Below are 23,856 nucleotides of genomic sequence, written 5' to 3' on the forward strand. Positions count from 1 at the left end.
CGATGTCACACCTCTGTGACACCCCCATTCTGGGGATTAGAGTATCTGAGGGGTGTCTCATAGAACCCTGCTCACAGAAAGCAGGACCTGCACTGTTTGAAGCCCTGTCTGATTGCAATATTCACTTTTTTTTTCACAGTTAAAGGCACTCCCTGCCTCTACCTATGTGGTTGTGCTGAAGCAAGCAAGCCTGATCCCACACTCTTGATCCCACAGGCACATTCCAAGAAGGTCCAGCCAGCTTTGGGGTCCCCAGGTGCCTCCCAGGAGGCAAGAATCACACTTTAACAACACCTTGGAAACCTGCTATACCCTCCACGCTCCTCTTCCAGACACGGTCTTCAATCTCCAGGACACGCAGTTAAACTAGCACGGTACCTGTGTTTGTGTTCCTGCACCTTTTCCTCGAGTTCAATATATTTTTATGGCTTGGGCTGTAAAACGTCACCTGATTCTGTGACATCATTGGGTGACCATCAGCTAGAAGGCGACGTGCCTTCCCTGCCACTGGGAACATTAGGGAGTTCAGTCATCCCAAAAGCAAGGGGCTCACATCAGCATACAGGACCCTCACACCAGATCCACACTGGATCCCAGCAGGATGCAATCCACAAGGAAGCGGGTGAAAACGCTCCTAAAGTTTCTGGGAGAGGGCTCTCAAGATCTGGGCATTTACACATAAACACGGAAGGGAAGAAACAGGGGAAAAACTTCCAGGACAAATAGAAGCAGAGCACCGTGGGACGAAACAAAGCCGAGCGTGTTCCATCCAGAAACTGGGCAGTTTTAAGGACTCCTTTGTTCAGGGCTGTTTTAATGGATGACTGCCTGCATTCTGGCAGAATACATCCAAATGTATCTGGAAACGGGTGGTGGACTCCAGCCCATGGTTACAGAGCCCAGAGTGGCTGCAGGCACTTCACAGGTGCCGGGAGGGAAAGCCGGCAGGGAAGTGGGAAGGGGAAAACAAGCAGCTTCAGCAGGAATTCCACTAAAAAAGGCAGCTGCTTGATTTCGCTCTCAAGTGCAGAGAAAGGCAACCTTCTGCCCAGCAGCTGTCACTGGCCAAGCGATTATTAGGGCTCATTTCTCGCTTTTACAAATAAATCCTAAATTAAAAGCAAGCTTCGCCTACACTTTCTTATTTCTCCCTCTTTTTGTTAAAAGAGATAGCAAATGCCTTCCACAGAGCACACAAAATGTCTGTTTAGCACATGGATAATAAATCATGGGAATGCCAGGTCCATTTGGGAAGTGTCAGGCTGCACGAGGCACTTGCCTCAGAAAGTGAAAATTACGGTGCCACGGCGTTCCCAGCTGTTATTTCAGAGAGGAGACAAATGCTGCGTGTGCTTTCAGGAGGATTCAGCCCAGAGGTACTCACAACACAAATGTTATTCTTTCTGTTCTCTGCTGAGATGGCGCTGGTGGGAGCTTTGAAATACTCCATATTTCTCACTGAATGTGTTTAAGACCGTCTCAGTTTAAAATAAACAGTTTTGCTTTGCCTTGCCCTACCCCTTTGTTACATTACCTTATAGGATGTTAGAGCCTCGTCCTTCTTGGTGTGAGGTTTTTGGAATGAAGAATTTATTCACCGTGCCCAGATCATCAGTGGTCAGGTGATGATTTGGCTTTCCCTTTCTGGGAAAGATTAATCACTCCTTCAACCAGAGAAATCCCCCTCATGATGTAAGAATCTACTTAAGAACTACCTCTAAAAATGCCATTTTCCACAACTTCAGAAGACAATTGGCCTCAAATTAGTAAGTGATGACATAAAATATTTCTCTCCTTCTAAGGAATCACCAAGAACTCTGGAACTGGTCTGACAGTAAGTTCCATCAGAGTCTTTTCAACCTGGTCAGAACGTAAGATGAAAAGGAACAACATTTCTCAAACTTCTTGCCCTGTCATTTGGTGCAATCACTCTTGTGAAGGTTTACCAGGAAAGAAGGACCTCTAACGAAAAAGACTTGAAAGGTATCTCCTTTCATATTCTTTTGGATTTTGGGATGATTTAATATTTTTCTTTGGTTTAAAATATTTTTTAAAATATATAAAGAGGCATAGTTTACTAGAAAGAATGTTAGAAAGAGAATTCTTTCATCTATACTCTGCTGCAGAAGTTGACACCGCAAGAAAAGTAAAAATAAACAAAGAAATATAACTCCTTGAGGGATTTCTGAAGTCAAGCCTAAACATTCCAAGTACGGTCACTTCACAAAATTGCAAAGAAGCAGCAAAGTCTTTAATTTTCAGAACAAAATCTACTGGTTTCAGAGGGTACACCTGCCTTCCTGAGCAGGATGATTGATACATCCTCAGGCTCAAATCAGCTTGCACAGCTCATGTGAGTAAAAGCAAAGTGTGTGAAGGCTGTAACACGTAGGGCTGCCTAACTTTCAAAGCATAATTTTGTTTTACACGAGGCTGCTTTTACAAACAATAATTATTAGGTTAATAATTCCCATGGCAGGTCCCCAAAAGCAAGGGAACTTTTTTTTTTCTCCCCAGCCTGCAAATTGTCTGGATGGAATTTGCTGCAAGAAGCAAGGGAAGCTGATAGCTCTGTTCAGGATCAAGAGGAACACAATTTCCCTCAGTGGTTCCCTAAGAATGCAGGCACAGATAATGAAGGGAGAGAGCCAGAAGTACATTATCTAACCGAGGGCCAAGGATCCTGTTTGCCTACGTTTTTACTATTGAATGGTTTCCTATTTTTATTTATTTATTTTATTTACTATTTATTTTTACTATTTAACCAAACTAAGATGTTAAAGGAGGGTATCCTCATGTTAAAGATTAATAGAAGCAGGTAGAGAAAACCATTACCCACTGATTGCAGAACACAATTTCACTATGACCTGTGGAGCAGGGAACTAAAAGCATTGCAAGTGAGAGCCACAAACTTCACCTGTGAACCCTCTCTGAGGTCATGAGCGTTCACATGAGGACTGTGCCTGCAAAGAAGAGACCAGTGCACGTCACAGACTTTGAAGTTTCAGCTTCCTCGACGTTCAGGGGAAAAGGGATCAAAGGCTCTGTAGGCAGAACATCTCCAGCTAATAACAGGCTATGCATGGAGTGACATTGTTAAAACACTTCCCTTTTATATCCCTAAAGGAGGGGGGTTTTATTGAGTTAAAATGATCCTTGAACAGCCTCTGGGCTGAACTGTAAAACACATTTGAAAAGCGTAAAATCTTTCTTTATGCCAGGAATGTTTGAAACTCCAAAGATAAATGTCACTCAAAAAAAAAAACCCCAAGCGTGTCCCAGGTATTCAGAACGTAATGGGGCACAGCTGCAATAACAGTCAGGGAACCACAGGCTCCCTACATCATGTCATTAGCTCACTTTTAATAAGTCTATCTTCTTGTCCTTTTTATAAGGACCATAGGGAAAGACAGACATATATCATCCACCAAACATCTGTGGCTTTCTCAAATTGTCTTCCTTAGAAGAGAGATCTACTTAAGGGACTTGCCTTGGGATATACATTGTAAAGTGCAGAAACCTTCTCTAAATGTGGATTTTATTGAAACAGGGAGCACCACACGTCATTTGTGGGTTGCTGAAGACAGTGCAAGCAGAATAAAGCCTGAACATATAAATAGCATCAAAGTTCCACCAGCTTGGTGTTGATTTTATTCCCCTGAAGCAACGATTTCAGGCAAATAAAATTCTAGTTCTGAGGAGGTTTTAACAACTCTTTCTAGGAGTCACATGAGCCTTTGCTTATAACAGCATTGAAAAATTGACTGATTCTTTCTCCACTGTATATGTTTAACCCTTCAAGCTGAAATCAACATGTGGCCTGAAATCTTCGATGCCGCACGTAGATCAAGATATCACAAACCAGATACATCTGCCCTTTAAGGCTCCCAGTGATCCCAATTTCTGTACCAAGTGGTCACTTTTGTTCTCAAGTTTTCTGAATATTTTTCACCCTGGCTCCTTGCAAAAACTCCCCAGTGCCTCATTGGTTACCTTTCCCTTTAACAAACTAACACCTTCTGTGTTTCAAAACCACCAGATTTAACAGCTAAGCCGTTTAAAAAAGTGGAGTAAATTAAATTTGATCCAATGGCTGTAACATATTGGGCTGTGTGTTTACACTTTAGGAAAACACTTGATGTGTTTTTTACCTTATTATTAATCCTGAAAAAGATGAGAGAAAAAATGTCCCCTTTTCTGGGCTGGACACACCACATGTGGCTTCACCAGCACTGAATAAAGGGATCACCTCCTTCATCTGCTTGTTCCTACTGCACCCCTGGTCCCAGATGCTCCACCAGGACCTCCAGGTCCTTTCCTGCAAAGCTGCTTTCCAGCCTGTTGGCCTCCAGCATGTCCATCGAGTTAATCCTCCCCAACCACAGGATCTACTTAACAGGAGTGTTAAAGCTTCACACTGGAAATAAGATGCTGCAGGAAGCTCACCAGAATTACATTCTGGAAAGCCAAGGAAATAAGAAAGACACTCAGCTTCTTCACATGATTGCTGAGAAAATGTTCTGTATCAAGTTTATACATCATCTTGTTCAACTTTGGGACACAGGCTTAGAATGAGAGTTCCTTATAAAGCAATTGTAACACCTTCTTCAGTTAAAACTAGAGCTTTTAAAGGTAATGGCCAGAAAATTCTAGTTGTTTCTGATCTCCTAATCAATTATATAATTTTTTATCATCAGGTATATGCTTCTATCCAATAAGACTTACATAGATTGTGCTTAAACAGGTATGCCACATTTCATTTAGTTAAATTCTAGGAGATTTATAGTTTAATTATGTTTATCTGTAGTTAAATTAATACATAGGAAGTGCAACTCCCTTCAGGAACACAGCAAGATGTATTTGTTATTGCTCACTTTGGGAACTCCCCAAGTTTCAACAAGCTCAGAATGCTTTCAGTATTTGTTTTGTTTTACACAATAAATACAGTGAGAACTGTATTTGTTATTTATTGGATGTGCCATTATCACATTGTTTGCATGAATTCATAGTTGCTAGAACTAAGAAATACAAGGTTAAACAAAACCAAGCAAGCAGACCTCAGATCAAAGACAGATCTGACTGTTGAATGGTGAACCTTCCCACCAGATCTGCTGGGAGGAAAGGGTGGGAATGGCACTGGGGCACCAGTGGGATGGCCAGCACTTCCAAAGACCTACCTGATAGGTCAGCATCTGCTAATGATACAGACTTCTGCAAGTTCTAAAAGTTCTTGCCCCCTCTGACTGCAAAGAACACTGCAGAGATGTCTGTTTAAAATGCTGTGAAGTCAATTAGCTCCTTGATTAAAACATTAATCTTTTTGTCCAGCACTCCTGAGTCGTGCCTTTAACCTGTACGGGACACCATAAAAAAAACCTCATGGGGAAAAAATCCTGTTACTTTCTCAGGCAACATCTGAAAAACACACAAACCTCGCCTGTGTCTCAAACCCAACGCCCCCTGGAAAACCTCCTCCTTCATTCCTGTAAACTGATTACCCAGCAGCACGACCGCATGGTCCTGACCACATCTGAGTCTTTTTTTCACTGCATTTAATACCCCATTTCCATTTAAAACCCCCTTGGGCTCCGGTGTGTGAGTTCTCTGCTTGCAGGACTGCCCTGACCCGGACGGGTCGACTTTCCCCTCTCTGGGTTCCTTACAAGGCTCTGAGGAAAACACAATGTTCTGCTCTTTACGGATAAGTAGGTTTTGTAAAAAAAAAAAAAAAAAAAAAGCCCATAAACTTTGCTCAGACGATCCAGTGAACCCAGAATATCTGTGCTGAGATGCCTGATCCACGTCCGTCACCCTCCCCGGGCGGCACATCCAGACTGGCGTGTCACCTCCACGGGTCCCCAATTCCGCGGCCTCTCCTGCAGCAGCAGCCACTGACCCTTCCTAAATGGGGTTGATTGGTGTTATCAGGAGATAGCATCCGCCTGGTGCAGCATACTGATGTGAGGTGAGAGCAGCAGCAGTGCTTTGATACAGCTCAGAGGAAGCTGCACCAGGCAGCAGCTGAAGGCCTGTGATACAAGCAGTCAAAGAGGATGGATGATCAGCAAACCCAATTAAATGGAAGCATTTTCCCTTTCTCTTTTACATCCAAACCAAAGATAGAAAGGTTCTCAGAAATTAGCGATATTGCAGCGTCATACTTGTCCAGCCTCGTTTGCAAAACACCTGTATTTTGGTTTTGCATTTGTTTGTTGGTGGTTTTTTTTTTTTTTTTCTATAGATTTCTGCTCGTTTACATTTGCTGGAAGGGAAAGAAAACACACTACAATAAAAACACAGCAAAAATCAGAACAGCGAGTTTGAAGAAAAAAAAACAAACCAAACAAACGATTTTCTGAAACAATTCTGAATTTCCCTCAGTTCTGGGGACGGGATCTTGATTTTCTAACAGTTATATAATGTAAAATGTACCGTCCTCTTTGGTTTCGCAGCACCAGCAGAATCAGAGTTTGGATGTTTCCGGCCTTACAAGCAACAACTTTACTTCCAGATCAGGTTTGAAAACCCTTTAGGAAAATCTCACTGAGATTGTTACAGATTCTGGAACTGAGAGTCACTGTAAAGGTGAATTTTTCAGCAACATTTAAGGTGAAACTGTTTGTGTTGGGTCTATGTAAACCACAAATGTGTGGGCATGTCTGTATATGGCCCCTTTAGGGACAAAAATGGAGTTGCTCTGCAAAGCGACTGACTCTGAAAGTATCAGCTGAATTGTTAACACACACTGACAGCGCTTGAAAAAAGCACATGGATGCTAAAAATCCAGGATTAAATCTGCAACTTCACCACACCCGTTGCAAAGGGTCCAGGATTCTCAGGTCAAGGCTGGCAGAAGTGAAATGTCCTGGATTGTGGAGGGACTGAAGAGGTCTGTGTTGTAAGGACCTTCTACACTTCAATCCTCTTCCCCAAAACCTGCAGCCTACTGACTGGCATAGAATCATTTAGGTTGGAAAAGACCTCTAAGATCATTGAATCCAACCGTTAAACCAGGATAATTCCTTCTGCAGACTTGCCAGGGGCTCTGTCCCCGGGATCTGTTCTGCTGTACTGATCCTATGTGATACCTCATCCATGGAATAACCTCCCAGAGAAATACATCTCTCTTACTTCCTTGAGTCCAGCAGAGTTTAACCATTTAACCAGAGATTTATCCAACTGGTAGATAACCCTATCCTTGAAGAAACGCACCTAAAGTCAGAGCAAATAATATCCCTTGAGTCATGACTGGTTTTTGGAATCTTTTGGTCTCCTCCAGATCCAGCTCAAAAACGCTTTAATTATTTTTTGAGACTCCTCCCAGTTAAACCCTTCATTACAATGCAATTTGAGATAGATGATCATAATTTTTCTCCACCTCCTCCCCCCAGGTGTTTTAAGAATGACTTCAGCTAAAAATATGCTTCTGGTATATTTTGTGATCTTAACTGTAAGGGAACGCAAGACAAACTGCATTTGTGTAATTATGCTTTAAAAGATTACTTATGTACATACCTGAGGTCTAATTTTAGCAACTGGCAGAACTTCTAAGGGAATTCTAACACAGTAAAAAAACAATTAGCACCATCAAGAGACAGCAACCCCTATCACCTAAATGTCCTTAAAGAAAAAAGGGGCTATGCATAGAAGTAGGAAACGGACTAAAAAACTGCTTAAACAGCCTGTGGATTGTATTAAACAGAGCTGCCAGTGCCAGAAATGCACTGACTGCAGGTTTCAGAGCTGAAGTCGATGCCTGGATGAGAAAGAGCTCACGAGAAGATGTCTCAGCTGGGTAGATTCTCCTCTGCCTGCCCACTGCACGGTTAGACAGCCCTCCAGAGCAGTTGGAGGAGCGGTGACTGGTGTCAGGAAAACAGTCTGCTCTCACATTTTTATGCCTCCCACTAAAGCCATTCTGTGATCTGAGGAGAGGAGATACATCCTCTCTAGTGAAAAACACTGCAGTGACACAGCCCACCAGGAGAATGCCTGCTTAGAACAGTGTTAACTCGTTTGTGATGGAAGGAACACAGAAGTGTAGGTATTTTGAGGATGGGGCGTGGGCTGGGAGGAGGTGGGAGAGGACTGACTGCAAACATGAATGTTTGCAGTACAGAGCTTCCTGATGGTGAACTCAGGGAGCACAATAATAGACACTTCAGGATCTAGTCTTCCTCTTCACTGGCAAACCAAAAAAAAATTGCACCCAACCAAATGCCAGGGAAGAGTCTGGACTCTTCTTGTCTTTAAGACAAATGGAACCTTAAATGAAAAGCAAGGGGTAGAGCAGTGCAGCAATGGCAAAAGCTCCGGTCCAACAGTCAGGGCACACTGCTGTGCTCATGCAGGGACTTTAATAAGTCTCCACAGAAGCAGAGCTGCCCTTTTGGATACTATCAGCTACAACATCAGGACTTAATTCTGTATTCAGCTCCACACCCCCATCACGTTGGCAATAATTCAGAGCTGGTGAGACAACTTGTGAAGGGGTGGGGAAAAAAAAAAGCTGTGTTTTTAAACCACTGTAATTTAATGTTAGCTTTTTGTGTGTGTGTGTCTAACATCAGAGCCTTTTTTTTTTCACTTCTATTTAATCAAAATTAATCACTGGAATGACTAAAGGAATTTACGTTGGAGATTATCTCGAAATGAGTGTTTTATTAAAATCCGGTTTTATTAATAAAACACGTTCTGGTTAAGGGATTGTGTGAGTCTGCTATTAGAGGCTATTAACTGGGAACTGGGAGTTAGTCATAACAGCCATGCTGCCAGGTTCTTTGACGGAAACACACAGTGGGTTTGTTTCTGCTCTTACTTTCAGAAGAACAGTCAAGTCAATTAGTTACCCTTGCACACTTTTAAGTGTGCAAGGGTAACTAATTGACTTGACTGTTCTTCTAAAAGAAGAACACTAACAGCGTGTTAATATTCACCGAGAGCACGCAAGGCAAATTCTGCACAGTAAAGAAAGAAAACAGAGGCACCTGGTTTTGAACAGCAAAAAAAAAGGGGTAGATCAGAGAGGGGACTCACCAGCCTGATTAGTGGTGATGCTGACGGCAGCGAACTGCCTGGAGAGCGCGCTCAGGTCGGACACCCCGTTGACCGCGTCGATCTCGAAGGTGTAATTGGTGTGCGCCAAAAGGTCCACCACCGTCACCGTGGTGTTGGTGAGCCCGGCCTGGCGGGGCAGGAACCTCACGTTGTCGCTGCAGGGCTCGCACACCTTGGTGTTCCCCCCGCACTTCTTGCAGATGATGTTGAAGGTGACGTCTTTCCGACCCCCGGTGTCCAGGGGCCAGCTCCAGTCCAGGATCACGGACGTCTCGTTGATGTTGGAGATGACGTTCCTCGGGGCGGACGGCGGCCCTGGAAAAGGAAATCAGGGTGAGTTTTCTCCCTCTCTGAGCAACAAAGAACACAAAAGTAAAAAGCATAAACAACCAAACTCCTCCAGTTAGACACTCCTGGAATATTTCACTATTAGACTATTAAGGACCGTGTTTTCTTATCACCTCAGGGTGCAGCTGAGGATTGAGGGCTGAAAGCAGGGATTTCCAAACCCTGGCTCCCCTCCTGGACGTGAGGGAGTGGATGACTGGCTGCAGTGGGACATGGGAAGGAAGCAAGCAAGCTGTTGTTATGGGGGTGCAGATGGAGGAGCAGGGATGACAGCCCGGAGCACGATGATGCTACTCACTGGTGCAAGCCATGGATGGAGGGTCTTTCTCAGAGCGAAAGTAATTCTTTTCACACCTGCAGTTCAGAGAGGCGTCTTCGTAGGTGGAGCTGTGGGGAGGGCATTTGGCACACTTCACGTTGCCAGCAGAGGCTTTGTAGAACCCGGGTCGACAGGCTGCGAAAATAACAGGAGTGTGGATTTTAAATTCCACGGACATCTTGATTTTTAAAGTGTGACCACACGCCCTGGAGCATGTCCATATGCAGATCGCAGTTTGCAGGCATTTATGGTCTGAAATTACAGATTTTTCTCATAATGAGAGCTGATGGAAATAAAACCTCTTGGTAAAGTGGAGTTCTTCATGCACTGGCTTGGATTTGGCATTTAAAACAAACTACTAAGAATAAATATTTTCTATGATTCATTTTGAGACCTTCCCTTATTTTTCTTCTCTTCTGGCTAATTTACCAAAGCCTTGGCCCTATCCTTCAGAAGAAGCTAAATTTATCCTCTCTCTACTGCCAAGGGTTGCTTACAAGGGCACACTAATTGTAAACTATCTCTCTTCAGTTCATTAGGACTAAGAAGGTAAAATCAAGAAAACAATCTGAACAGTGAAAGATCTGTTCCATTTCCAAAGGACCATGCATCAGGCTTCTGATACTATCAATAATTTGCATAATGAGGATATTTTTAACATTAACCCAGTCCTCTAGGGATGATGCTTGACCCACAAAAGCTGCTTCTAGAAAACTCTGGGGAGGTGTGTTTTATTTACATTGGCACACTCCCTGCATTTTGACTCCTGCTGCATTTTAGACTGACTCAGGGCCACGTGTGCATCAGAAGAAGTAAGTTATATAGAAAGGAACAACTTAGGAAATAGCTTTTTATGGAAAACCTATGTAGTGAAATAAAAGTGTTGACTTCTCTCCACCAAGATGATGAAAAAAAAGAGATGAAAATCAGATAGGAATCGGCAGACTCTGCTGTTCAGCTGCTGCTTTCCCCCAAGGCAGGCATCCATCTCCAAATGGCATTTCTGAAGCAAAAAATTCTGCCTGACACTGGTCTGTGCTCATACTTACAAAAACCACATGCTAACAAAAAGGACCACATCTTAGAACAAATTCAGCTTTTGCCACACTTTGGTTCCTCAGCAAACACTGACTAATGCACATGCACATCAGGAAAAGCCCAGTATATTGTCATTACAAATATCACATTAAAAAGAAGAGTAATACAAAGGAAAACATGGCTTCTTTCCGTGTCTGGGCCCTAGAGAGTTAAGCTTAAGGACCTGTCACTGAATTAAATGCTCATTTGAAGCCAAAAGAATGGTTTTACCAGTCTCAGGTAACACACTTTGCAATTTTGCTTACGGAGGTGAACTGATTCATAAACACGGCACAAAATCTGAGATTATGTGGTGTTTCGTGTTCACTCATGAACTGCCAAAACAGCAGTCTTTGGATGTGCAAAAAGCCTGAATAAAAATATCAGCATCTTTGTAAATGATGGGGCAGACAGGGAACATTAATGTCCGTGACCAAAACCCAACTGGACACCTGGGTAAGGCAGATCTGTGGGCTGGTCCCCAGTGCCAAACACCCGAGTGAAATGCACTGACAAGCAGCCAGAGAACTACTCTGCCCTATCCTGAAACATCTTAATGAAGGAAATCCTCCTCCCCCTGCGTGAGAAGCGTGAAGTGTGTCAGAGGGAAACATTCATCTCAGCCACCCTTCAGCACTTCCCAGCCCCGGCTGCAGCTGCTCCCTCTGACTTCCACGCTGGCAAAGCAGCTGGGAAAGGCACCTCCTGCCCCAGCTTCTCTCCTGCAGCACCAACCTGCCTCACCTGGCACAGCCTGCCCACCTTCAGCTGGAGTTTCTGATGTTTCACTCTCCTCGGAGGCTGCAGAGGAGTTTAAAGAAATTAAGGAAATTAAGCCAAATGAAGGAAGCCTAAGTGACTCTTGCACACCTCCACGAGGAGGAAATGCAGCAGGAAACAACTGGCTTTTTGGTTTGTTTGTTTTCCTATTATTTTTGCAGCCTTTTATGATTAAAACCTCTTTCCTCCCAAATATTGCCCCATGATGTACCTTGAGCAAAACCTCTTTGGTGTCCCTCTGACTGACAGAGGAACCTGCAATGATTTTACTGTCTCTGTCCCCAACCCTAAGACAATGAGCCAAGTAGAAAAGAATGGATTCCAGTCCTGTTCTTTCCAACACCAGTAACTAAGCAAACTAAACAAACTAAATAAAACTAAGCGAACACGTGAAGGAATAAACACCACACTTCATCTGCCCAGCTAATTACACAGCACTTTCTCCAAAAAACCCATTGAAACTTAGTGCCAAGCATCAAACTCCAATGGTTTTGCTTCTGCTCAGCTTGAAGGGACACTTTTACATTTCTGGGCAGGCATACACGAGGCAAAGATGTATTTAAGAATACATACAATGGAATTTTTAAAAATAATTCTATATGGTAGTTTAATGTAATGAGAGGAACTAGACTAATAACTTAAAACTGAATATTTCCACACAATTTCCACTGCTTATTAAGCATTTTTTAGTCATAGGACTGTAACACATGAGAATTCAGTTACTGGATGGAAATACAGTAAGACAGTGTATTTGGGACACTTTCAAAGCAGCATTTTAACACAGCAGGGAGGTGAACATCAGTAAAACAAGCTTACATAAGAAGTGGACAGACTCTGTGAAGAAGAGAAGCTGTCCCAGTATGCCCCAGCAAGGGCATCCCAATCTCATGTCTTCCCCTCTGGCTGTCTTGCACTTTCTGTCTTTGTCTGTCAGAACAATTTAAGATTATTCACAACTACAGCCCAAAAGAGGGGAAAAGAAAAAAAAAAATGGAATCATACTTGAAATGAAACTGTGGAAAGGGAGGTGCCAGTGAAAAATGCTGTTGATTTACTTACTATAATTATTCTTTTTCTAGTATTTTTTTTTAAATTCTGATATATAAGGAAAAATAAAGCTGTTACTTCGAAATGCATTCATTTCCCTGTCAGACAATTGGGATTACATGTACAGGTGGAAGAAAGTTTGGCTTTTTGAGGTGAGTACCACGGCTTTGGTTTCAATAGGAACTAGCACAGGAACTCTTCACAGTCTGTAATTTCAGCACAGAAACCAGCTGTGAACAGCAGTTACTTTTTCTCCATGATTTTCTCCAAAAGCTAAGAAATGTTTCTTTCCTTCACAGGGGAGGATGACGCAAGAGGAAGTAGATGCAATTGTCCAGGAATAAAAGAAAACCTGTATCCAGTCTGATTTCAATCTCTTATTTCAGTGTGAGGTCATGATGACTTTGTCAAAGTCTGGTAAGAATTTCAGGACTGTATGAAAATGAATTTCCTTAAGCTATAACTGATGAGTCTATCTCAGTGACAGAGAGGGGGAAGTTAGCGAAACAAAAACAAAGGCATGGTAGCTACTGATTAAAAAAAATGTGACCATCTTTTCAACAGCAAAGTGAATTTAGCCTCTGCTTGACTGACCTGTTTGAGATGAAAACATGCTCCTAATTAAGGGTTAAATTATTCATTTAAATCGAAATTAATTTTAAATTAAAACATAAACCTGGTGGTCCAGAGGAGCGTTTTAGTATGCAGACCCTGCAGCCCCCTACACCCTGAGCAATATCACCAATTCCCAGCTGTAAATACCAACTAACAACCTGAGCCCGTGCTGCCTGAGCCGATGACTTCCAGGCCTGACAGGGTCCACCTCCCTGCACAAGGCCAAAGCAAATCTTCATTTGCAAACTGACTCACACCCTGCTTTTTGTGCTCTGAGCAGAGGCAGGATGCTTTGAGGCAAGGCTTGAGCATCACAGCCCTCTGGAAATGGATATCCACATCCCTGACACACTGGGTGTTTCCAGCATCCTCCAAGTGATGGAGTGTTCTCCTCCCTTGGCTCCTCTGCTCTTTACTCAAACAGCCCAGGCTGAAATGCCACTGTGGCATTTAATCCACAGCACTTAGGAAATAAGGGAGTTCAGTCATAAACCTGTACAACTCACAGATAACCTCTCCTCATGGTGGGTGTTAACTCAACACATGAGAGTAACCCAGGACAAACCTCCTGTCCCTGCAGAGAGGACAAGGAAATGTCCCCCATGTGCATGGCCACTGCTAGAGGGGGCTTTGCAAAACCATTCCCACAGCCAGCTGTGGGAATGACGTGCCAAGGAGCAGGAGCAGAGGTCCTGAGGCTGAACCTGAAGCCCCAGGATGACCTTTGGCTCACCCCGATGCCCACACCCAATCTTGCATCTTTGCACCGTTCTTTCTCCAGCCCCTTTTAAAAGGCTCTTTTTTTCCTCCCTTGTTTCCTAAGGCACCCTGTCAGTAGGAAAACAATACTTTATAATGTAGGTTTCCTGCAAAATCCCTCAGAGCACCGAAATCATCTTCAGGAGCTCTCATTGTTTATTACTGTATGAAAAGCCATATAATCTATACGGTTTTATGTACGTGTGTATCAGCCTCTCTCACTCCCTCTCCTGGGCCTGTAGGTACCTTCTTGTATACCAACCTAGCCCAAATAGGGTTCTAAAAGTTACTGTGTATTCTTGATTCTTATTTCCACTGAACTTCAGGCTCTTGTCATCAGATCCGAATAAACAGTAAGATGACATTTAAGTAAGTAGGTCTCAAAACTAAGTATTACTCCTTATAGTAGAAACAGGAATACCCCCAGAAAGAGGTGAGGATATCGACCTTCTCTCATTGCCAGTAGGAGTCTATTCTGTTTGTTGAAGAAGTAAAAACTTACAGTTAAAAAAAAAAACACCTTACAATTATTCTTTGTATTCTTACATTGCCTTCCCTGGAGTCTTCGGCCCATTGGATGTAATACCTGAAATAATTACAGAATAGCTGGTGCTGGGAGCAGCTGCAGAAGCAACCCAGCCATTTTTTTTTTTTGTCAAGAATTATAAGCAAATCAATAAAATCCGAAGTTGTCTTTTCCGTGCACAAGACAAACCTTTTATCCTGAAAACGCAGGCACAGAACTGAAAGTTGTGTTTTAAACACTGGAGTGAATCCCTGCCACTCCTTCCGTTATTAGAGAAAGAATGGGAAAATGCAACTGTTTATAAGTTTTCTATGCAGGAGAAGCTACTGCATCATGGGTACTTTAGCATCTCTAGACTGGAAAATGCAGCGATCGCAGCCAAAGCTGCTGCTAGATTTGAAGAGCTACTGCAGCTGTTGGAAGGAATCGGCAATTAACACAAAAACTGATGCAAATTTCTTTCCCCAATCACCAATCCTCCTCCAACAGCAAGGGGCCCAAAACCTGAGAGCTCAGGAAATCATCTCTGTCCCCTCTGTCCAGCCCCTGTGCCAGCAGGGTGGACTGGGCTGTGTGCTGGTGGGGGGAAAGGAGTCAATGCATTGCCTGACATGGCTCTGGAAAAACACACTTCAGAAGGAGCCCTCTTCATTTTTTTACACCTGAAAGCTGCTGCTAGCACCAAAGGAAAAAAAAAATAAAAATCCAGTAGTATTTAATCTTACTCACGAGTAAATTTCTGCTTCTTCCTCCCCACTTCATATTTTATAGTGATCTGTGACCTTAACGTATTTTAATCAGATGCTTTTTAAATTGGCTTTACTCCCAGGTCAAGTCACCCAGCAGAAACAATTCCTGTTCTTTGTTTAATAACTGTTAGTGGCAGACATATTAATTATATGTACATAAGAGATAGCGTTCTCCTGAGGGAACAGCACTGCACCTTCTCTCAGCCACAGCCCATAACAGCTCCACTTTTTGTGCCTTGCAGGCATCTTTATCTCCTTTTCTGCAGCGCATTCCAGCTCGTGATTGCTACCAGCAACTACCAACATCAACTTGAACAGGGGAAAAAAAAAAAAAAAAAGGCTGTACAAATACACACACAAGGAATTTTAAATGATCACTCAGCAAGGATAAAGAGCAAAGAAATAATTTTTCCCTGGCACAAAAATTACACTATAGGCTCCTCAAAGGCAAACTAGGCATAGAATCCCAAAAGCTTCAAACAATAAATCCTCACTATTTCACCCTCACACCTACAACCCAGATATTAGTTCAAAAACCTGGAAACATAGGGTTTGATACACCTGTTAATTTAGTTTTTGACAAAGGCTAATTATGTTAATTATGTTCATCCTCCATTGTACTGTCCTTCATGTAGAAGATCCAGTGTTTGGGCTTTTTTTTTTTTTCAAGTTATTGGTGGCAAAGAATTTCTCTCCTATGCCCCTCTAGTCAAGGTAGTCAATGGGAAGTGAAAAAAAAAAAAGATATTAACTTCAGATCTGGTAGATTTTTAGCACATATCCCAAGCCAAAACAGTCAATTCAGATGCACAAAAGGTATATATATATATTTTATCTCAGGGAGGGAGGAGAGGTGATTTTGTATTTGCTACGGCTGAACGTTCTTGTGCAACTTTCTACCTCTTGTCAGCACACACACACAGTTATCTGTGGCTGGTCCCCACATTTTGCAGGTGAAAAAAATGAATGCAGAACAGGCTCCAAATCCAGTGTTCTTTCTTCCAGTGCCTGGTGGGCTGTGTGATGTTACAAGGAGCTCAGCCCAGCTCCCCGGTGACACAGGTCCACTCCTGCAATTAGCAGGAATCAGTACTTTTGTTAGAAGTCTCAGCAGAGCTGTCAAATTAATTGGAAAAGAAATGCAACAAATGCCTTTCCCCTTAGAGATATTCTCTGGGGTCGGGGTTGAGGCATATTTCAGTTTATCTCTAATTTGCAGAACTATCTAAAACATATCTCCCTGTTTCTCTAACTGTAATATATTTTAATATAATATGCATATAAAATATACATAAATATCATTTTTAACTCGGCCTCTGGAGGCTGAAGACACAGCTAGATGCATCTAAGCCTCAAAGTTTAGGAAGCCAGCACTGGGGATGCTACGCTGTCCTCCCTTACAAAAACAACCAACAACAACAACAAAACCCAAAATAAACCCCCAAAAAACAAAACACAAACCAAAAAAAGTTGGCATTTTTAAGCCCTGAGATTAACAAGGGATGAAAAGCTAAAATTGTGTGGCTGTGCCTCATTCAATGAGGGGCTACTGAATCCCTTCCTGATAGTTTCCCTGCCAACTATTGGACATATTGCCTCTTGAATTCACTGGGAGGTGGTGCTGGGGAAGGGAAGTTCTTAGGAAGGGAAATGGTGCTGCAGTGGCAGGAATTTAAACCTGGAGGAAAAAGCCCCCTTTGGTTTAAGCCAGTGTCACAACTTGCTGGGATATAATTCAGTGTTTCAGAACGAATTTGTAACAGGGGACAAGAAACAGCCATTGCTTTGCTAATGATGCTGTTAATGCCACTTAATGGGTGCATCTATATGGGTATTTTAGATATAAATAGACATATATTTGTACAAATACAAATAAACAGACATTATAATCTGTATTTTACCGTGTTTAATGGGATGTGGAACAGGCAGAGAGAGGTTTCAGTGATTCCTAAAGAAAGGTTTTAAGCAGAGGACCAAAACATTGCAGCTTCATCACTGGCAGAACAACCTCTTCTTTTCTCGTGCCTTTTTCACTGACTGTATTTTCATCCTTCCAGCAGAAAGCCTGAAAATTAAACACTTATGGCCTCTGGGGACATCTGTGCACTGACAGTCTTCTCACAGCTGAGAGGAAAAGTCCAAGGCTCTTGTAAAACTATCTAACCACTCCAGTGCAGTATTTAGAAATTGTATGCTTTAGCAAAATTTTACCTGTTCTTCCTTGGTATTTTAACTTTTTTTAAAAAAAAAAAAAATTCTTAATTACTTAACATGCATTTTCTATGCACGTATTAAAAGAAGTCTGGCTTTGCAGGGTAAGCAATTATCCACTGAACAAAAACCCAATTAAATGTAAATTAAAAAAAAAAAAAAAAAAAGGAAATCCCACAGTTCAGCATTTTTATGGTCTAGCCTGATACCTGTGTGAATCCAAGGGGGGTAGAATCTCAGCTATTTAGAAAACAAAGAATCTGATGTATTGCATTTTACAGGGTATTTGCTACAGAATTAAATCTGTCCTTGCAGAGGGGAAGCTTTACAAAGAGTAACAAAAGCAAGAACTCAATATCCTCCAAGAGCAATCACTTTGCAATGCAGAAAATTCATCAGAAGGGAGAGGAAACAGAGCTTCCAGTATGGTGTTCTCTAAAAAAAATGATATTGTGTGGTAGTGTAAAATGCCACATGTTCAATTAACACTTTTCGGTTCCACCGAAGCTCAACAGTAGCAGCAGGTTAACACTACTGGATTTTATGAGGAAAATAAGCAAAGAACAGCATTACAATATATATCCTGATTGCATTATGTTTTCCATGAAAGCTTTTGCTGTATAGACATCCTGCCATTTTCTGAATGAGGGAAACACAACGACTTGAACTACAACACTGGTTTTAATATTCATTTTTCTCACTTCTTGCTTCAACATTCAAAAGCAGAAACCAAGGAGGTTGAAAGGACACACAAAACACCCCAAAGCTGAGAGCATTTAGGCAAATCCACCATGAGATATGAAATTCTTCCTCTATCAGTACCAACTGATGCAGAATAGGGGCTATGGTGGTTTTTACCCTACTAGAAATATTCCCAGCTACTCCCACTGGAATCCTTTGGAGCTGACTAAGAGGTTTGAGCCACGGACTCTGCAGCTGAGCTGAAACAATTTTTCTCCTTCATCCTGAAAATAGGGAAGTCAGATCACACACCTGGTTACTTTGCTTAGTAAAACTCTGATCCACAGGTCTCTTTCTAAAAGACCTACTTTAGTTTTTCTGACCAAAATCACGTCATAAAACCCGATGGCACATTTGAAAATGGAGTAAGTTATATGGTAGGATATTACTGAACCAGAATTGAATCTAACTGGGTCAGGGCAGTCCACTGTTATCTAGATTATACGTGCTATTACCACCACATTGATGTATAGAAAACACAGGAAATTGTTGCCTAGTAATAGAACAGTAGTTTAATCAGCCATCTGAAGGATGGTCAATATATCTGTAATCAAAATCCTATATTTTATCATATAATAAAGGCTTTTAAACCTTCCATTATGTGCAAAAATTAAAGCAAGTTACAGGCAGAGAGTAGTGAAAAATCTCAAGCCCCCTTTCTAGGCTCTCAGTAGTCCCACCCATAGCAACAGGTAGCAAAGATGGACAACACCAATATTTATTTAACATGGCGTGTACAGTGTATTTCTGACAACAACAAAGGTTATCTTGTTCAACAAATACAGAGAAGCCAATTTCTCCTGTGAAAACGATCAAGAAAACAACAAACAGGAGAGCCTGTTCTTGAAAAATTAAGTTTTCACTGAAGTAATTTGCTGCTTGACTTTGAACACTGGCTTCCAGCACACACACAGCATTTTGTCACTATTACACTTGAAAAAATGGCCAGTTGAACACCCAGCAGTCACTGGGCATCCAAGATGAAACTCCCCTTTCAGACCCTGTCCCTTCAATCAGAACCACACTGAGATAAAATGAAGGTAAAACTGTTGCTTGCTCCGCAGAAAACATCCCAGGCTACACGAGACACTACTGTTTTTAACAACAAAACAAGAAATAAAACCCAGAGACAAAAGGAGCCCCTCAGAACCCCTGCTGACTCCCAGAGGAGAACAGGAACAGGGTTTGTTCGTGGCTAGGTGGTTACACCTCTCACTGCTAACCACGTTAGTTCTGAGAACCCAGCCGGGCTCCAGCACATCACAAACTCTCATTTCACCCCAAAACCACAGAGTGAGTGTGTTTATCTCAGCTGTAACCATCCCAAATACAGCTTTTCTCCTATTTAAGGCTCTGTGCTTCACACAGAGGAATCCAGTTAGCTGAAGTATAACAGAAACCTCATGACAACAGACACAAAAACATTCCTAAACATGCTCTGAGCCCAGCATAAGCCTCAGTGCCCATGTGAGTCAGTAAATCTTTTACACATTGTTTTTAACTTGCTCCTCTCCTGGCTGCCTGTCCTGCATGTCAATTGAAGTACACAACAAGTGATTACCGTAGGCAAGTGCAACTGTGTTTTGAAGGGACTGTCAAAATGCATTAGTGAAACATCCTATTATAGCCTAACTAGTCAAAAACGATCTTCCCTGGACGTGAATGTCACCAGCACTGTGCTCTGCTGTACTGACATCATCCACCACAGCTTCCCAGAGTCACAAACCTGGCACTGCAGACCCCAAACCTCCCCAAAGAGCAGCTGATTAAGCCCTCACATCCCCGCTGGGTGCCAGGAAAAGGGCACACACACAGCCCCTTCAGGTCCAGCTGGGAACTGGGACACTGATTTGCGCCGACCAGTCACTTCCAGGTACAACCATCATTCACTTTCTAACTGTTCCCCAACACGGAGAACTCTTCTCCTACGTTAGGATTCACAGCTAAAGAACATGTTGCTCTTTTCCCACTTCTTGGTTGCAGTAAAAGTTCATTAAAAGTGTGTCCAGCAAACACCTGAAGCAGTCCAGCAGCAACAAGCCTTGTTATTCCTGAGGAATAATATAACTTAAGAGCTGTAACACTTAACAACTGATTTAACAGCTGTCAACACTCCCAGTTTAGAAAAGAGTGATGCAATATTTGTAAACTGGTCCTGAATCATATTAATCCTCCCTGTTTACCCTTCCAAGCAGTTGGAATGTCACTGCCCTGCTCGGCTGCACCCTCCTTTTGCTTTGCTTTACCTGGGGCAATGGTTCTCCTCAGGACAGAGGAGAATGACTCCTATGCTTAACTTTCCAGAAGTAATCAGAGACTGACACTACCATGATCAATTCAGCAGGACATTCCCACCCAGTTTAAGGGATGTCCACTTCCCATGTTCAGAAGCAAAGATTAAACTCAAGGGAGAAGAAAGAGCAATTCCCAGAGCTGGCTCTTCTGGAGAACAGAGGGACAAGTGGAGGACTCTCTGCACGCCCTAGGATTCTCTCACTGGGGATCTGCAGGGGGAAAAACAACTGTCTAAAATTCACCAGAAGGAATATTAGGCTGCCCAGTGGGCAGGGAGGGGCAGAATGTCCAGACTTCTGGCTTGTAAGATGACTTGCACCTCTCAGTCTTTGCCTGTCTGCACTGCTGACAGTTCTGAAAGGAAACACTTTCACAGATGGGTGACTTCTTAGAGAACTGAAACACATTTTACCAACTCCTGAAAATATTAGTTGTTAATATCAACATTATAATTGGCACAATTTGAAAATTAAGCCCGTAAACAAATAGGTCAAATTTTCTACAGGGCATAAACAGAGGTAAGGAAATATTTAAGGAGACAAGGAAAACAATGCAAATGAGTGTTGAGGTAGTAGGCTTATTTGAAAATAATAGGAATTAAATGGGTAAAATGTTAATTAAAAATTTTTAGACTCTCCTCCTATTGTTGTTCCATGATTATTTTCTACTAAGATATCACAGTCCAAGTAAAAAAGTAGAAGAAAAAAGCAATATCCTTCCTATTATACAGGGGGGAAAAAATAGTTTGTTATTTTCCTAGCCAAGTATTCTGTGAAGTCCAGATCCCTAAAATAACTTGGTTTCATAAGAGCTCCTGAAACGGTTCCAGCTTAAGCAAGAAAAGATTTGGCCTGGATGAGCAGAATCCATGAGATAATTCAGCCTTTATATCCACTAAATTTAACATTGGCTCTTTGGGGATGGACTCCCAGAGATGAGGCAGAAAAGGGCCAGTTAAACACTGCCAAGTTCAGTGGTGAAAAACTGGGAGTGACAGCCTGGTTATCTAATTGTCAGCAGCAGTTTTTAAGTAGCAAAATTAATACGTTCAGGGGTTACGCAAAACAAGAATAATTTACAACAAATCGCTATCGGGAGCAGCTGTAATCAGCCATGATCTGAAAAATTCTGAATTCCCATTAAAATAAATTGGAATCGCATTTGCTTCCACATAGCCTGATTTTGACAGCAGAAATGTTGAGCAGTGGAAACAGATTAGCAGCAGCTTGGACTTATCTACAGGCTTTATCTCTCTAATTATACATTCCAGACTGGGAAAATTAGTATATGGAATAAGGGAGAAAGTCATTAAAAAGTTACTATACAGGCCATTTTTTTGCCCACATATGGAAAACTGGAAAGGGGCCATAATCACAAAAAATTCCACAGTAGTGGTTCAATTATTTAGTTTCTAAATTTTAGGACAGGACTGTTGAGCCTCATCTCGTCCTGTTTTTAATTTGCCTTACAGGTGGTGGCTAAGAAGGATTTCCCAGTTGTACAAATGAGACTTTTATCTTCACAGTTGCCCCTAAAGTACAACTTCCACCCTATCCAGCACTCTCATTTTGAAGTTGCTTTACTCGGTGCTTTGTTTTTCTTTACTATGAAGTCTGGTGAACGCAGCTCTTTCTAAGATAACTTCCAATTAGGACAAGGATTGATTTCTGTTAATTGATCCACGACTCAAATGGCTCTTGTTAACTGATATTCGCTGAGATGAATATGAATATACATTTAATTATTAGGTATAAATACATCTTATATATATAGATAAGGAGAAACTTCTATGAACTAATAAATTAATGTAGTAATATTAGTTGTGGAAATTTCTTATGAGGAAGAACAATGCATATATTATTCCACTGTTTACTGTTTTATAATAAACAATAAATCCAAGAAACATAACAAATATTTTCAGCATTTGTATGCTGGTTTCCTTTAGCTATCTGCTGTTTAAATTAAGCTAAAAATGCAATGCCAAGTCCCTTCATTATCCTTACCACTAATTTTCTGATTAAGATCCAACACAGAAGAAAGATAGCAGCAACATTCTCTCGTTTCTTTTGCTGGGGAACTTTGGTGTTCATAATGGATGGGAGAATTAAAAGAAAAATAAAAAAAAAAAAAAAGAGAAAAAAAAAAGGAAAAATAGTTTCGGAACAGCACTGCCAAAATACAGAGTAAGAACCTGCCCAGGATATATTTTCTGAGATAAAGGGGTGAGCTGGTAGAACAAGCACATGAATTGACTGATGTGAAAGCAAATGCAACCCCATCCAGAGACATATTGGAACATCATCAAGGATTCTCCAAGGACCACGAGGCCACTCCAGGGATATTACCCAACCCCCATAAAACCTTCTGGGCTAACGCTGTCGCAGATGTGGCAAGTGGATTTAAAGCTTCAGTTGCTCCACATGGGGCATTTCAGAGAAATCAGGGGGGGCACAGGAAGGATGAGTAAACCAAATACAGATAGTACTAAACTAACACCATAAATGGCTGTGCAATGGGATAATTCTGCAGAGAAAAAGTCAACAGCAGGCCTGTATGTTGAATGATGTGCTGCTTCGAGATCGTACTTTTGAACTTCATGGAATAGCAACAGCGAAGCTACAACCAGAGAATCTGACGTTGCTTTCCAAACTTTAAAAAAAAAAAAACCCAAAACACTGACTAAGGAAGAAGATGGTGACATTTCTGTCTTGGAGTTGAAGAGTACATTTTATTTGGTCCATCCACCTGGCACCTGCTGGTGAAGTGCATGTGTACAGTGCTTACATGAATTCAAAAAGCCCACAGCTCTGCCCAGAACATGTCAGCAAATGAAATGCTGCATTTGTGTAGAAAGTCTGATTCTTTTTAAAGTGGTTGCACTGGCTAACCAGGAAAACGCTGCCAAAGCACAGCTAAAATTTAATATTATTCACAAAAGCCTAGGAAGCATTCATAAAAAGTGAGGCAAGTGAAAGGGAAAAAATGCCCGAAGTCGAGAAATTAAAGCTAACATCTTAAAAGATGAAAAGGAAACTACTGAAAACAAATAGTGTAATGATTTGGCAAAGGAGATTCTGAGATCACCGTTTCAAACAGGGGTTCCAAGGCTGGATGTGACAAAGAACTACTGTAGAAAACCAGTGGTGCTCTCATGTAGTACCCCAAACCCAAGCACAAAATGAATTGCCTTCCCAAGAAGTAAATTCATTATTATTTTCAATATGTTGTTCATGCACCCACAGAGCCATGAGGGGCCCTCCTTCTGCCCAAGTGATGCACTGAAAGTTAACATCCTTCAATCAGGCCCTTTAATCCTAATATTATCATAAGTA

At 41.9% G+C, this 23,856-nt stretch overlaps 1 protein-coding gene across 1 annotated transcript in view; it reads right to left on the bottom strand.

Annotated features, from left to right (window-relative positions):
* The window catches only part of EPHA3 (EPH receptor A3), a 120,168-nt gene that overhangs the window by 49,112 nt on the left and 47,200 nt on the right, over positions 1–23,856 (bottom strand). The window contains exons 2-3 of the mRNA XM_027907407.1: positions 9,704–9,859; positions 9,037–9,372 (exon numbers count right to left, since the gene is read on the bottom strand). Coding sequence (XP_027763208.1) covers positions 9,037–9,372; positions 9,704–9,859 — 492 coding nt within the window. The remainder of the gene's footprint in view (positions 1–9,036; positions 9,373–9,703; positions 9,860–23,856) is intronic.

The sequence above is a fragment of the Empidonax traillii genome, unplaced genomic scaffold, assembly GCF_003031625.1.
Source record: "Empidonax traillii isolate 1590-97213 ecotype Southwest subspecies unplaced genomic scaffold, ASM303162v1 scaffold1453:size415986, whole genome shotgun sequence".
In the NCBI taxonomy this organism is placed as follows: Eukaryota; Metazoa; Chordata; class Aves; order Passeriformes; family Tyrannidae; genus Empidonax; species Empidonax traillii.